The sequence below is a fragment of the Eumetopias jubatus genome, unplaced genomic scaffold, assembly GCF_037043125.1.
Source record: "Eumetopias jubatus isolate StellerSeaLion01/CBP00866 unplaced genomic scaffold, mEumJub1_p1.0 scaffold_8, whole genome shotgun sequence".
Lineage (NCBI taxonomy): Eukaryota > Metazoa > Chordata > Mammalia > Carnivora > Otariidae > Eumetopias > Eumetopias jubatus.
Window position 1 is genome coordinate 118,003,328 of NW_028274814.1, and position 15,553 is coordinate 118,018,880.

General features: G+C 37.9%; 1 protein-coding gene across 4 annotated transcripts in view; it reads left to right on the top strand.

The window, feature by feature from the left end:
- The window catches only part of CFAP54 (cilia and flagella associated protein 54), a 296,408-nt gene that overhangs the window by 65,159 nt on the left and 215,696 nt on the right, over positions 1–15,553 (top strand). For all 4 annotated transcript variants that reach the window (XM_088025290.1, XM_088025291.1, XM_028105379.1 and 1 more), the window contains exons 18-19: positions 4,462–4,548; positions 4,639–4,760. In XM_088025290.1, the coding sequence (XP_087881416.1) occupies positions 4,462–4,548; positions 4,639–4,760 (209 nt within the window). The remainder of the gene's footprint in view (positions 1–4,461; positions 4,549–4,638; positions 4,761–15,553) is intronic.

Sequence of the window (15,553 nt, forward strand, 5' to 3'; positions counted from 1 at the left end):
CATAATATTCCATTGTGTATATATATATATATATATATATATATATATATACACACACACACACACACACACACACATATATATACATATATATGTGTATATATATACCACATCTTCTTTATCCATTCATCTGTCAATGGACATCTAGGCTCTTTCCACAGTTTGGCTATTGTGGACATTGCTGCTATAAACATTGGGGTGCACGTGCCCCTTCGGATCACTCCATTTGTATCTTTGGGGTAAATACCCAGTAGTGCAATTGCTGGGTTGTAGGGTAGCTCTATTTTCAACTTTTTGAGGAACCTCCATACTGTTTTCCAGAGTGGCTGCACCAGCTTGCATTCCCACCAAAAGTGTAGGAGGGTTCCTCTTTCTCTGCATCCTTGCCAACATCTGTTGTTTCCTGACTTGGTAATTTTAGCCATTCTGACTGGTGTGAGGTGGTATCTCATTGAGGTTTTGATTTGGATTTCCCTGATGCCGAGTGATGTTGAGCACTTTTTCATGTGTCTGTTGGCCATTTGGATGTCCTCTTTGGAGAAATTTTCTCCCATTCTGTCGGTTGTCTTTTGGTTTTGTTGACTGTTTCCTTTGCTGTGCAAAAGCTTTTTATCTTGATGAAGTCCCAATAGTTCATTTTTGCCCTTGCTTCCCTTACCTTTGGCGATGTTTCTAGGAAGAAGTTGCTGCGGCTGAGGTCAAAGAAGTTGCTGCCTGTGTTCTCCTTTAGGATTTTGATGGATTTCTGTCTCACATTGAGGTCTTTCATCCATTTTGAGCCTGTTTTTGTGTGTGGTGTAAGGAAATGGTCCAGTTTCATTCTTCTGCATGTGGCTGTCCAATTTTCCCAACACCATTTGTTGAAGAGACTGTCTTTTTTCCATTGGACATTCTTTCCTGCTTTGTCGAAGATTAGTTGATCATAGAGCTGAGGGTCCGTCTCTGGGCTCTCTGTTCTATTTCATTGATCTGTGTGTCTGTTTTAGTGCCAGTACCATACTGTCTTGATGATTACAGCTTTGTAATAAGAGCTTGAAGTCTGGAATTGTGATGCTACAATTTGCCTTTCTTTTTCAACATTCCTCTGGCTATTCAGGGTCTTTTCTGGTTCCATACAAATTTTAGGATTATTTGTTCCATTTCTTTGAAAAATGTTGATGGTATTTTGATGGGGATTGCATTGAATGTGTAGATTGCTCTAGGTAGCATTGACATCGTCACAATGTTTGTTCTTCCAATCCATGAGCATGGAACGTTTTTCCATTTCTTTGTGTCTTCCTCAATTTCTTTCATGAGTATGCTATAGTTTTCTGGGTACAGATCCTTTGTTGCTTTGGTTAGATTTATTCCTAGGTATATTATGGTTTTGCGTGCAATTGTAAATGGGATCGACTCCTTAATTTCTCTTTCTTCTGTCTTGTTGGTGTATAGAAATGCCACTGATTTCTGTGCATTGATTTTATATCCTGCCACTTTATTGAATTCCTGTATGAGTTCTAGCAGTTTTGGGGTGGACTCTTTTGAGTTTTCCACATAAAGTATTATATCATCTGCAAAAAGTGAGAGTTTCACTTCTTCTTTGCCGATTCGGATGCCTTTTATTTCTTTTTGTTGTCTGATTGCTGAGGCTAGGACTTCTAGTACTGTGTTGAATAGCAGTGGTGATAGTGGACATCCCTGCCGTATTCCTGACCTTAGGGGGAAAGCTCTCAGTTTTTTCCCATTGAGTATGGTATTCACTGTGGGTTTTTCATAGATGGCTTTTATGATATTGAGGTATGTACCCTCTATCCCTTCACTGTGAAGAGTTTTAATCAAGAAAGGATGCTGTACTTTGTCAAATGCTTTTTCCACATCTATTGAGAGGATAATATGGTTCTTGTTCTTTCTTTTATTAATGTAGTGTATCACATTGATTGATTTGCAGATGTTGAATCAACCTTGCAGTCCAGGAATAAATCCCACTTGGTGGTGGTTAATAATCCTCTTAATGTACTGTTAGATCCTATTAGCTAGTATCTTGGTGAGAATTTTGGCATCCATGGTCATCAAGGATATTGTTCTGTAATTCTCTTTGGTGGGGTCTTTGGTTTTGGGATCAAAGTAATGCTGGCCTCATACAATGAGTTTGGAAGTTTTCCTTCCATTTCTATTTTTTGAAAGAACTTCAGAAGAATAGGTATTAGTTCTTTTTTAAATGTTTGGTAGAATTCCCCTGGGAAGCCATCTGGCCCTGGACTCTTGTTTGATGGGAGATTGATTACTGCTTCAATTTCCTTATTGGTTATAGGTTTGTTTAGGTTTTCTATTTTTCCTGTTTCAGTTTTGGTAGTTTATAAATTTCTAGTAATGCATCCATTTCTTCCAGATTGCCTAATTTGTTGGCATGTTGCTCATAGTATGATCTTAAAATTGTTTGTGTTTTCTTGGTGTTGGTCATGATCTCTCCTCTTTCATTTATGATTTTATTTACTTGGATCCTTTCTCTTTTCTTTTTGATAAGTCTGGCCAGGGGTTTATTGGTCTTATTAATTCTTTAAAGAACCAGCTTATAGTTTTGTTGGTCTGTTCTACTATTCTTTTGGTTTCTATTTCATTTATTTCTTTTTTTCCCCAAGATTTTATTTATTTATTTGACAGAGAGAGAGAGAGCACAAGCAGGGGGAGTGGCAGGCAGAGGGAGAAGCAGGCTCCCTGCTGAGCAAGGAGTCCGATGTGGGACTCCATCCTAGGACCCTGGGATCATGACCTGAGCTGAAGGCAGACTCTTAACCGACTGAGCCACCCAGTCATCCCTATTCCATTCATTTCTGCTCTAATCTTTATTATTTCTCTTTTCCTGCTCGGTTTAGGTTCTGTATGCTGTTCTTTTTCCAGCACCTTTAAGTGTAAGGTTAGCTTGTGTATTTGAGACTTTTCTAGTTTCTTGAGAAAGGCTTGCATTGCTATGTACTTCCCTCTTAGGACTGCCTTTGCTGCATCCGAAAAGTTTTGAACAGTTGTGTTTTCATTTTTATTTGTTTCCATGAATTTTTAAAATTCTTCTTTAATTCCCTGGTGGACCCATTCATTCTTTAGTAGGATGCTCTTTAATCTCCCAAGTATTTGAGTTCCTTCCAAATTTCCTCTTGTGAGTCAGTTCAAGTTTCAAAGCATTGTGGTCTGAAAATATGCAGGGAATAATTTCAATCTGTTGATACTGTTTAAGACCTGATTTGTGACCCAGTACGTGATCTATTCTGGAGAATGTTCCATGTGCACTCGAGAAGAATGTGTATTCTGTTGCTTTAGGATGGAATGCTCTGTATATATCTGTGAAATCCATCTGGTCCAGTGTGTCATTCAAAACTCTCTTTCCTTGTTGATCTTCTCTTTGATGATTTGTCCATTGCTGTGAGTGGGGTCCCCTACTATTATTGTATTATTATCAATGTATTTCTTTGTGTTATTAATTGGTTGATATAATTGGCTGCTCCCAGTTAGCATAAATATTTATAATTGTTAGATCTTGTTGGATAGACCCTTTCAGTATGATATAGTGTCCCTCTTCATCCCTTACTATAGTCTTTGGTTTAAAATCTAATTTGTCTGATAATAAGGATTGCCACCCCAGCTTTCTTTTGTTGTCCATCAGCATGGTAAATGGTTCTCTGCCCCCTCACTTTCAATCTGGAGGTGTCTTTGGGTCTAAAATGAGTCTCTTGTTGACAGCATATGGATGGGTCTTGCTTTTTTATCCAGTCTGATACCCTGTGTCTTTTGATTGCAGCATTTAGCACATTTACATTCAGAGTAACTGTTGAAATATATGAATGTAGTGCCATTGTATTATTTTTAAAGTCACTGTTTCTCTATATTGTCTCTGTTCCTTTCTGGTCTATGTTACTGTTGGGCTCTCTCTTCCCTTACAGGATCCCCTTTAATATTTTTTTTTTTAAGATTTTTTATTTATTTCACAGTGAAAGACACAGCGAGAGAGGGAACACAAGCAGGGGGAGTGGGAGAGGGAGAAGCAGGCTTCCCGTGGAGCAGGGAGCCTGATGCGGGGCTCGATCCCAGGACCCTGGGATCACGACCTGAGCCAAAGGCAGATGCTTAATGACTGAGCCACCCAGGCGCCCCAAGGGAGAAGCAGGCTCCCCGCCAAGCAGGGAGCCAGATTGAAAGATATTACCTGAATTCAAGGTCAAGGGACCAGATGAATCGAGGGTCCCCTACTCTTCTGCCAGCTTCCCTCCCCATCTATAATTTAAATATTTTTCATGTCCTCAGGCATACTGTGGCAAATAGAAGAGAGTTTGTCATTATAGATTTGTTTGAATTTTTATCTATTAATGAAAAAAAAGATGACATATGAGAGGAAGCAATAATTTTACAAATAGTTACCTTTAATGTTTAGAAAATATTTCCTTTCTTGGACACAAATCTAATTGTAATGGCACTCTCCTCTTCCTTCTTCAGTTTTGCAGACTCCAACTGTTAGCAAACATGGATCTACCAAAGGTCCAGAAAAACTAAAACAACCTAGAAGCATTGACTCTTTTACAGGTAATTAAAATTGGGATAAACTGTTGCTGAAAACTTTTAAAGATAATTTTCATGTTTCCCTTTTGATAAAATGTTTGTTTTCTGTTTCAGAATTGAATGTAATGAATAAAATAAGGAAGAATAAGTTATCCAAAGCAATTTACTTGATGCAGAAAGCTCTTCTAATATTTGAGAAAGATGCAGCCTCTACATCTTCACACAACTTTTTGATGGTAACAACGTGCCATTCCTTTTTTTAGTCCTGACATATAACCTTTGTTAAATGAATGATTTAGTTCACTTTGCTAAAAATAATGTGTTGCCCTTATCATTAGATTATGAACTTTCAGGTTCCCTATATCTAGTCTTCTCTTTGAGTAGAACAGTTTTGTGCAGGGGAATTAATCTATATTACTAGTCCCGAACTCTCCTGAAATGAGAGATCCTCTCTCTGTAGGGACAACTTACATTGGAAGCCAAATAAAATCAGAAGGATTAAAAATGAGGGAAACTATAGAACTTACGTGACACTATGCTTAGTATAATGTATTCCTTACAATGGAATTAAGATACTTCAAGTCCATTGACTCAGATGCCTTCTCTCAGATGGATATTGCTAATTTATATTTTACTCTCCCTGGAAATTGCTCTGTCTTCTTACCGATTCATTGTATGTTCATTTTAGAATTTAAATTCTTGAGGGTAATAACATTTCAAGCTAGAGGAGTTTTAAAAACTTTGTCCCTGTGTATTACCCATAAAAATTTGATGGTATTGGCTGAGTGAATGGCACATGGTGAAGTAGAGAATAATGCTACAAGTAGTTTAGCTGATAAGAGAAAGAAAAACGAAGGTCAAAGCTAGGGAGAGGATACAGAGTTTAAGAAGAGTTTAAGAGAAAAAGTTCCACATATTTATATAATGGGTATGAAAAGCCAGAAGAAAAGAGAGAAATTGAAGATATGAGAGCGGTTAATAATAGAGCACAGTCCTATTAGAACAGGGAAGGAGATGAGTTTGAAAACACAGATAAACTGATTCATCTTCAGTGGAGGGTAGGTTACCGGGCCGACTCCTCATCCTCTGATACGAAAGGGAAGGAGGAACAGATCAATGTAGATTTGAGTAAGTCTATTAGTGTGGAGGCAGAGAGTTGAGTTTATGCCTTCTTATGTCAATCATCTGATAAAGTAGGAGGCAAGGATATCTGCCAACAATGGAGAGCAAGGGTGGACAGTTGGACTGAGGAGAGAAAAGACAGAGAGTGGAGTGGAATGGATGAGGAATGGATAAGCGAGCTGACAAGGAAGTTGAAGAACTGGCCAGCACAAAGTTCTAGCTGAAGTTGAAGACCATGAATTTATACTGGGCCCCATCTGCCTGGTGGTACGGCATTACCCTGGTGTAGTATTTTTCGTAGCTGTGACAGCAGAATATTTGTGACAGCAGAGATTTGTACAAGGCTAGAGTTTTACAAATGAAAGTATGGGTTAAAAGTTCTTGATAAAAATGGGTACAGATTGAATAGGGAGGGAAGTGATACCTTCAAGGTATTTAAAGACTTGGTGAGCATGGAGATGTCAAGAGACTGGGTGTCTTGACATGTCTTGAGATGTCAAAGACATCTCTTTGAGGTCAGGGACCAGAAAGTCAGAATCTGAGAGAGCTGGAAGGATAAGTGTTTGAGGTCAGAAAGTAAGATATTGGAATTTAAGATTTCTGATATGTAGCACTTTCTGATCATCTGTCCATTACTTCATCCAACAAATGTTTTTGAGTATTTATGATCCATTCAGCAAATATTTATTGTACATTGACTGTGTGACTGGTATTATGCTGAGTACAGGGGATTAAAAACAAACAAAAATCCTTTATTCAACAAATATTGATGGATTGCCTTCTTTTTGTGGTCCCTGCCTTCAAGATAAATCCAGTTTGTGGGAACATAGACAAGTAAGTAGGTAATTATGGGTTACTGTCATAGATACTTTTTTTTAAAAGATTTTATTTATTTATTTGACAATGAGAGAGAGCACAAGCAGGGGGAATGGCAGGCGGAGGGAGAGGGAGAAGCAGGCTTCCCGCTGAGCAGGGAGCCTGATGCAGGACTCGATCCCAGCACCCCAGGATCATGACCTGAGCCGAAGGCAGTTGCTTAACCAACTGAGCCACCCAGGCGCCCAGTATCATAGATACTTTAACTGCAAGAATTCCAGGGGAATTTAGAAGAGGAGTACCTAATCAAACAGTGGGTAATAGGTAAGGAAACTTCCAGAAAAGAAATCATGAAGTTGAATACTGATAGGCAGGAGTAGCCAGAAAAAGAGGAAGACACAGGGTGAAAAGGACTTTATAGGAAGAGAAAACAACATGTACAAAGTTCCTGAAGCTAGAAGGGTCATAGAGTTCTTGTGGTCCTCTAGGTCATTCAGTGTCATAGAGGCACAGATGAAATGGCAAAGGGGAGAGGGGGCTGTTGGGAAGAGAGGGTAAGAAGTGAGACCAGAGAGGAAGTCTGAGGATTTTGGGTGGACAGATGCTATCAATGTTCAAGGTTGGGAAGTCTGTCCTGGCAGTATTAGGGAAGAGCCTTATTATAATTGAAATTCCAGCATTTGAGTGAAGGAGTTTGATGATAGTGTTGGACAGTCTCAGCTGACAAGGCCAAGTGGTGACTGATCTTTGTTGGAAGACTTTGGTGTGTGTTTAGATCCATTTTCTCAACAGATGCTTCCGTGGCCACTTGCTACAGTCTAGTGCTTGGAGGATACTAATACTTCAGTCCTACTTCTATGTCAAATAAAACTCATCTTTCTTTTTTAGAACTGTTTCTCTCAGGAGTAATCTTGTGGCTTGTCAGAGCTGGAGAGAATAAAACCTTTGGGATTTTCCTTTTTTTTTTTTTTATTGTGACTCAGTCTGGTCCTTATACTGTCGAAATATGCTCTTTCCTGTTAGGCCTCTGTCTTCCTACCACTGACACTGGGGAACACACTGGAGATGTGACAAGACTACAGTTCTTACATTTTTTTCCTTGTGCATCTTTTTCTTCTCTTAAATGAAACTATTTTAACTTAAAAATTTTAAGTATAATGTCCTCTTAGGATAGACTTATGAGATGCATGTAGAGGCTCTATTTTTTATGGGGCGTCCTCCCCAAGGATTTTGACCAACTAGGGACATGTAGAATATTTGTTTAGAAGTCCTGAAAACTTCTATGGCCACCTCTGCTCCTCAGCAGTAGTTTTTTATCCAAGTGTTAGGCTTAATGATCAGTCCTTAGGGTACTCTCGTAAACAATGATGTTATGGCTCAAATAATTGCCAAACTTTCTTTCTTTGAAGAAGACAAATAAATTTCTTTCCCTTGGCAATCTTTTTCTACTGGGGTATATTACAGAATGTTTTACATTATCATGATCTTGTAATAAAATTATCCCCAGATCAGTAACTGATGCATCACCTGGTACCATAAAAAGGTTTAAAAAGCCTGGATCTTTTCAGAACTTTTAAATAATTCATACCCTGTTGTAGTTTTTCAAAAGTTTCCTGACCTTGTGGAGCTGTATAATCTCATCAGGTGTCCGTTTTATTCCTAATCAGTTAAAAGTGGACCAACTTGTTGCTAGGACTGAGGTACAAACCTTTGATAATAGCTTGTTAGCTTTCTAAATGAAATGACTGGTCTTTTTAAAAAATTATTATTATGGGGATTCTATCCCCCATTTTCCTGTCTTGGTATTGGACTTCTGGAAGTCCATGTTGGCTTTTTTACACGATATATCACAGATTTACTTTAATGGATTGCACCTGGAACTAGTCTCAGACGTCCCTGATCTACTTCTGATCAAGTAGAGCGCTGGTCGTGTGGCTTATGGTTGTTGCTCTTAGTCCACTTCAGTCTCCCAGCCAGACATTCAGTCTCTGTGCAGATGGGATTTCTTTTTGGGAAGAAGCAGGAATATTCCTCAATCCAAGGTAAGTGTTACAAGGGCAGGGTTTTATATTGCTGTTTTCTGTCCAGCACCCATTTCCCCTTCCAAATATCACCTTTTGAGGAATTCCTCCTTCCCTTTTAGATGTAGTCGGGTGGGACTTTTCCGGGGCTTTCTTCTCTGCTAGCCAGTCAGAGGACTAGTGACGTGAGTGAAGCCAGTTTGGACCTCCCTTCTTGGAATTAGATCTTGAGTGGAGGGATAAAAAGACTAAAACTAGTTGACATTCATTCTTTCCAACGCTCGTGTACTGATCAGACTATTATGATTCTGTTCTGTAGACCCTCTTACCTCTTTGGACCTGCTGTGGTCCCGGCATGGTTTTCCTCTTGCTCCTGGTTCAAAGAACCCCAACTGATGCATCTAGTTTTCTCCTAATTCTATTTGTTGGAACCTAAACAAATTGGTAGTTGAGATGACTTTGGCAGTTCCAAAATCCAGTCATATTGCTTCAACTCTAAGCAAAGGAGCATTATGGATTAGCAGATTATTTTTTGTAATTGACACAATCTAATTTTATGGTTGTATTTTGGAACCAGAACTAATGAAGAAGCCTAGACCGCTCGAGGTTCTAATAACTCCTGGCTTTACTATTTCTCAAATTTCTACCTTCATGTCTCCTAAATACCACTCTATTAACTAGGTTAGCTGTAATTGGATTACTAAGTATAATTATTTTTCCTATTTTATAGCATTTTAGTCAAATCAGTTCTATTTGCTTTTCGGGGAAGAATATATGTGAATCATTTTTTTCCCCCAGAGATCTTATCAGTCCTTTTTAATTGTTCTACGCTGAAGTCTTCCTCATTAAGAGCAAACCCTTTCTGATTCTGACCCCCTCCCATGAGGTCATGTTTTGCCCTTTTAGACTTCAAAGTACTGACAAGATTTTAGCTAATTTCCATTTCAGGTTTTAAGGTTATTTCAGGAAACCATCCAGGTTGCCTTTCCATGCTTCTTTTTAACTTAGCTTTGTATTGATAAGACAAAATACATAGTGGTTAGGAGGATAGGGTTTTGGATTAGAGTTTTGGTTTTGCCACTGACTAGCTGTATGACCAAGGTCAAGTTACTTATGCTCTCTTAAGTTTTAATTTCTTCATATGTAAAATGGAAGTTCTTGGGAAGATTCAAGGAAATGATGCATATAAAATGCTTAGCATTTGGGACAGAATAAGCAATCAATAAATGTTAGCCATTATTATTGTTATTACTACTACTCTATCTCCCACTTTAGGCATTCTGGAACATTTTGTTTTATCGTATCAGAACTATTTTTTGGTGCTCTAGATGTATTTTCATTTATCAAGCTATACATTTCTTTTTGTGTTTTCTCTTAGATTGATCTTATAAGTAGTATATTTTATTCTCAGCAATCAAAAAATACTCCTTGCCAGGATTCTTGGATATGACTTAACCTACTTTTCATCTCCTTCTGAAATGTACATAATAGTGCTGAGCCTCCAGAATATACCTCAGGAGGTCTACTAGACAAGTAGTAAATATGGCACTTTATCATTCCAGTCTTATGATAGTTTTTTATGGATAGTTGTTAATCATGACCTTGAAGACTGTCTTACATCTTTCCCTCAGTGTCTTGCTGCACTGTGGATGTTAAGCTGTTGTCCAGTGTATTTAATATTAATCTGTCCTCATAAGCACTGAATAACTTCTAAAAAGAGGCAGGTTTATTTCTCTAATGGAAACTATAGGCAGAGAGATTTACATTCAGACAGTAGTACTTTGGACTTCAGTGCTATTTTCTGGCAATAAAACAGTATGTTTTTGTGGACACATTAGACAATGTGTTGGACATATAGGCAACAGTGATGTCCATATTGATAACACTTTCTCTCTTTTTTAAAAAAGATTATTTATTTATTTATTTATTTGAGAGCGAGAGAGAGAGCACAAGCGGGGGAGGAGCAGAGGGAGAGGGACAAACAGATTCTGCGTTTAGCACAGAGCCTGCTTCAGGGCTCAATCCCACGACCCTGAAATCATGACCTGAGCTGAAATCAAGAGTTGGACTCTTAACCAACTGAGCCACCCAGGCACCTCACACTTTCTCTTTTCACAGTTGAATAGAGCTGGTTTCATGGGAATTCTCTTTCTTGAGGTTTTGGGACTAATTCTCTGGTGATATTTCCTCCTTCTATTTGAGGAACCCCCTTTAAAAAGCCCTAATCACTTTCTTTGTAAAAAATTGATATATGATTGACATAAACATTATATTTTAGGTACACAGTGTAATGATTTTATATTTGTATATATTGCTAAATGATCACCACAATAAATTTTATTAACTTATGTATGTCATCAGTTACAAAATTTTTTTTCTTGTGATGAGAACTTTTCAGATTTACTCTCTAAGAACTTTCAAATAAGCAATACAATATTATTAACTATAGTCACTAGCCTGTACATTATATCCCCATGAGTTATTCATTTTATAACTGAAAATTTGTACATTTTGACCTTCACCCATTTTGCCCTACCTCCCACCCCCAACCTCTGGCAACCACCAGTCTGTTTTCTGTATCTATCTACCTTTTTTTTTTTTAAGATTTTATTTATTTATTTGTTTGAGAGAGAGAGAGAGAGCACAAGCAGGTGGAGTGGCAGGCAGAGGGAGAAGCAGGCTCCCCACTGAGCAGGGAGCCCGATGCAGGGCCCGATCCCAGGACCCCGAGATCATGACCCGAGCTGAAGGCAGATGCCCAACCGACTGAGCCACCCAGGCTTCCCTATCTACTTGTTTTCTTTTTCTTTTTTTTTAAAGATTCCGTATATGCATGGCATCATATGGTATTTGTCTTTCTCTGACTTATTTAACTTAACATAATGCCCTCAGAGTCCACCCATGTTGTAACAAATGGCAAGATTTCATTCTTTTTCTATGGCTAGATAACATTTACATATATGTGAATTGTATGTTTATATATATATATATGAGTTGTATATTCACATATGTATGAATTGCATATTCATATATATGAATTGCATATTCGTATATTGCAATTCACATATATATATGATGAATATATATAACATGTCTTGGCTGTTGTAAATAATGTTGCAATGAACATGGGGTGCAGATATTTTTCTAATTAGTATACTAATCGCTTTCTTATAAATGGAATGCTTTTAGCAGCTCAATGATTTGGCTCACTAAGTTTGGATTTTCCAACTAGCATTAGGTTTTACCTTGAGTTCTATTTTTATAGAATTTATCTGATTTACATAAATTAAGGACTGTGTTTTAGACTTTTGTTACCTTTTATTTAAAAATTTAGTACTTTTAGGGATGCCTGGGTGGCCCGGTCGGTTGAGTGTCTGCCTTCAGCTCAGGTCATGATCCAGGGTCTTGGAATCAAGTCCTGCATTGGGCTCCTTGCTCAGTGGGGGGCCTGCTTCTCCCTTGCCTGCTCTGCCTGCCGCTCCCCCTACTTGTGTTCTCTCTCTGACAAATAAATAAAGTCTTAAAAAATTTAGTACTTTGATTAATCTCTTTCAAATTGGGCCATGAAATCTGAGTTAGGGAGTTAAAATTAATCAAGACTCAATCAGAACATTTAATTACTTAATTTATTTTCCAATCAGAATATTTTAAACATACTGTCTTAAAATGCATTATAGATCATCCTCATCTGTCATAATTTCATGTATTTCATTAAGAACATGTTTATTGAACCTAAAGAGATAAAGTACTGTCCTTGCTAACAAGACGCTCATATTGTGTAATACATGCTAAAATAAAGAGTGGAAAATGAAGAGAATAAGTACCTAAATGTGTGGGACTTCTTTGGGAGGATTTAGAGGTGATGTTTGAGTGGATCTTGAAGCACAGAAAAGGATGTAAAACCCTCCAGGAAGAGGAAGTTTCATGGGAAAAGCTCTGAGGCATGACAAGCATAACTTCTCAGGGAATGAGTGACTTTTTATTTTTTTTTATGGTTTTGAAGGTTAGGTTGGATAGGCAGTAGTTCTGGGAGAAAAGAGTAGAGAGGGAGATAAAGCTAGCAAGTATTAATCGTGGTCAGAACACAAAGCCTGTGGTGGAGTTAGCACTGTAACAAGTATAGGAGGAACCATTGAAGGGCTAGAAGACTGGAGGTTGAGGAGACTAGAGACTGAGAGAAAGGGAAGGAGGCTGATTAACTCATCTCAGTCAGTGGTTCCCAGTCCCTAGTGTACTTCAAAAGTACCCTCAACAGTTGTTAATAATACAGATGCTTAAGGCCCACCCCTGGAGATTTTTACTAAATAGGTTCAGAGTTGGGGATGGACTATCTTAATTTTTAAACAAGTTTCATAGATGATACTGAATAACAGCCATGTTTGAGAAATATCTGTGTATAACCCATGACAGAAAGCAGGAAGTTTAAAAAAAATCTCAGTTGGGTTCCCGGATATGCAGAGAGAAGCTGCTAGAATCAAGTCAGAAGGTGCTAGTGTCTGACTGGTTCACTAGAGCATGAATTGCCGAGGCGAATTTTGGGAGTAAGTGTAGAAACCCCAGGGCAGTTGGCCAGTCAGTTGAGATAGGATCAGAGGCAGTCTGTGTTAATATTAGGGCCAGCAAACCAATGCTGCTGGTGCATTTTTTAGGCTGCATACATAATCCAGAGGAGGGAAACTTTCAAGGCGCTGGTCTCTTCCCTTGTGTTGCATAATTTTTCCTTAGGCTGATTTCACCTATTCTTAGGCAGTCTAAAATATCTTGGTCTCCAGTCTGTGACGCGAATGAAGTCACATTAACATTTAATGTTCAAAATATAATAGCTTTCATCTACCTTCTGTTCAAGTAGGAATTTCTTAAAAATTTTCCACAGTTATCTGGGGAATCTACTTACCTTTTCTGCTCAGGCTTCTTCCTCATTTCAATTCTGGCCTCTTACCAAGCTCCTACCTGTTGTTGCCTTTCAAGGGAACCCTGCTCTGTGGGCCCATCTGTCCTCTCAGGGAGCCAAATCTGGTGTGTCATCTGTGGCAGAGGGTGGAAAGCTGAATGAGCCTCTGCCCCGCCCTGTGCTTGTTGTGTCCTCTGGCTTGACTAGGCCCTGCTGATGCCTTGACTCACAGTGTTTTATGACATAGCTCCTTCAACATCTTTCTTTCCATCCATTTTCTCCATTTTTTTCCTCAGTTTGGTTGAATGAGTGAAAAAGTAGAGATGATAAGGGATAACAGATGCCATTCTTTGCTCCTTGGTTGAGTCATTCATTCAATGATTCAAGTTATACTGAGCACCGTGTGTCTATAAATTAACTTTTGAGTCTAAACAGTTAAGGTCTTTGGCATGTAGGCCCTAGAAACATGGTTACCATATAATACAACCCTTCTCACATGAAGAAATGATTGTCCTATGCAGATGGCTAAGATTTTTGAACTATAAAGCCAAAAAAAATTTTCAAGGTCTCCTGGCACAGAACAAGCAGAATTAAAAAACCCATTTATTATTATAGATAAATTTTAATCACAACTAATGATTTTAGACCTGAATGTCAACCATTTCCTATAAAAATAAAAATGAGTTAATTCTGATCTCAATTTAGGTCAATCTTTATTTTAGAAAAAAATGTATGGTACTAGTGTTTTATAATCTACACTCCCAAAGGGAAATGGTTTACTCACTCAACTTTAAATATCACTTTTAGGCAAATGACTCACGGAAAGTCTTACCCTTTCATTTGAGCTCAAGTCCAGATCTCCAAATGGAAGCTTTGAACTTAACATGTCTTCTGCAGAGGAAACAGCACAGGTTTTGTAAGAGAGTGAAATGTATTTGAAATTTGACAGACATTTGTCTTCTATTTTTTAGGATTTCTTTTCTTAAATTTATTAAATTGGCTAGAACTTCCAGAATAAAAAGGAATAGTGGCATTGTGTCTCCTGGATTTTATTGATCATTCTTTTAGTGTTTCACTAATAGCCATAATTTTGACTATTGGCTAAAATTAATATTTTTCTCATGCTAAAGAAAGAGCTTTCCTAGTTTATTGAGGTTTGCCACTCCCTCCCCCCAGCTTTACTGAGGCATAATTGGCAAATAAAATTGTAAAATATTTCGAATGTACAACATGATGATTTGATATATTTATGCAGTGGTCTCCTCATAGCTGTGGTTTAGCTTTCTGCAGTTTCAGTTACCCGCAGTCAACCACAGTCTGGAAGTAGATGATTTTCCTTTTGACGTATCATCAGAAGGTCAATAGTAGTAGCCTAAAGCTACGTCACAGTGCCTACGTCATTCCCCTCTCACTTCATCTCATCATGTAGACCTTTTATCTTCTCACATCATCACAAGAAGAGGGTGAGTGCAGTACAACAAGATATTTTGAGAGAGAGACCACATTCACATAACTTTCATTACAATATATTGTTATAATTGTTCTATTTTATTAGCTATTATTAATCCCTTGCTATGTCTAATTTATAAATTAAATTTTACTGTATGTATGTATGAGGAAACACATAGTATATATAGGGTTTAATACTATCGGTGGCTTCAGGGATCTTGGAATGTATCCCTGTGGATAAGCAGAGTCTACTGTACATTATGAAATAATTACCACAAGCAGCTTAATTAACACATTTATCACAACATATAGTTACCTTTTAAACATTTTTAATTTAAATTCAATTTAATATATAGTGTACTTTTAGTTTCAGAGGTAGAATTTAGTGATTCATCAGTTGCATATAACACCCAGTGCTCACTATATCAAGTGCCCTCCTTGATGTCCATCACCCAGTTACCTCATCCCCCCACCCACCACCCCTCCAGCAACCCTCAGGTTGTTTCCTGTAGTTAAGAGTCTCTTATGGTATGTCTCCCTCTCTGATTTTGTCTTATTTTATTTGTCCTTCCCTTCCCCTATGTTCATTTTGTTTCTTAAATTCCACATAGGAGTGAAATCATATGATATTTGTCTTTGATTAACTTATTTCGCTTAGCATAATACCCTCTAGTTCCATCCATGTTGTTGTAAATGGCAAGATTTCATTCTTTTTGATGGCTAAGTTACT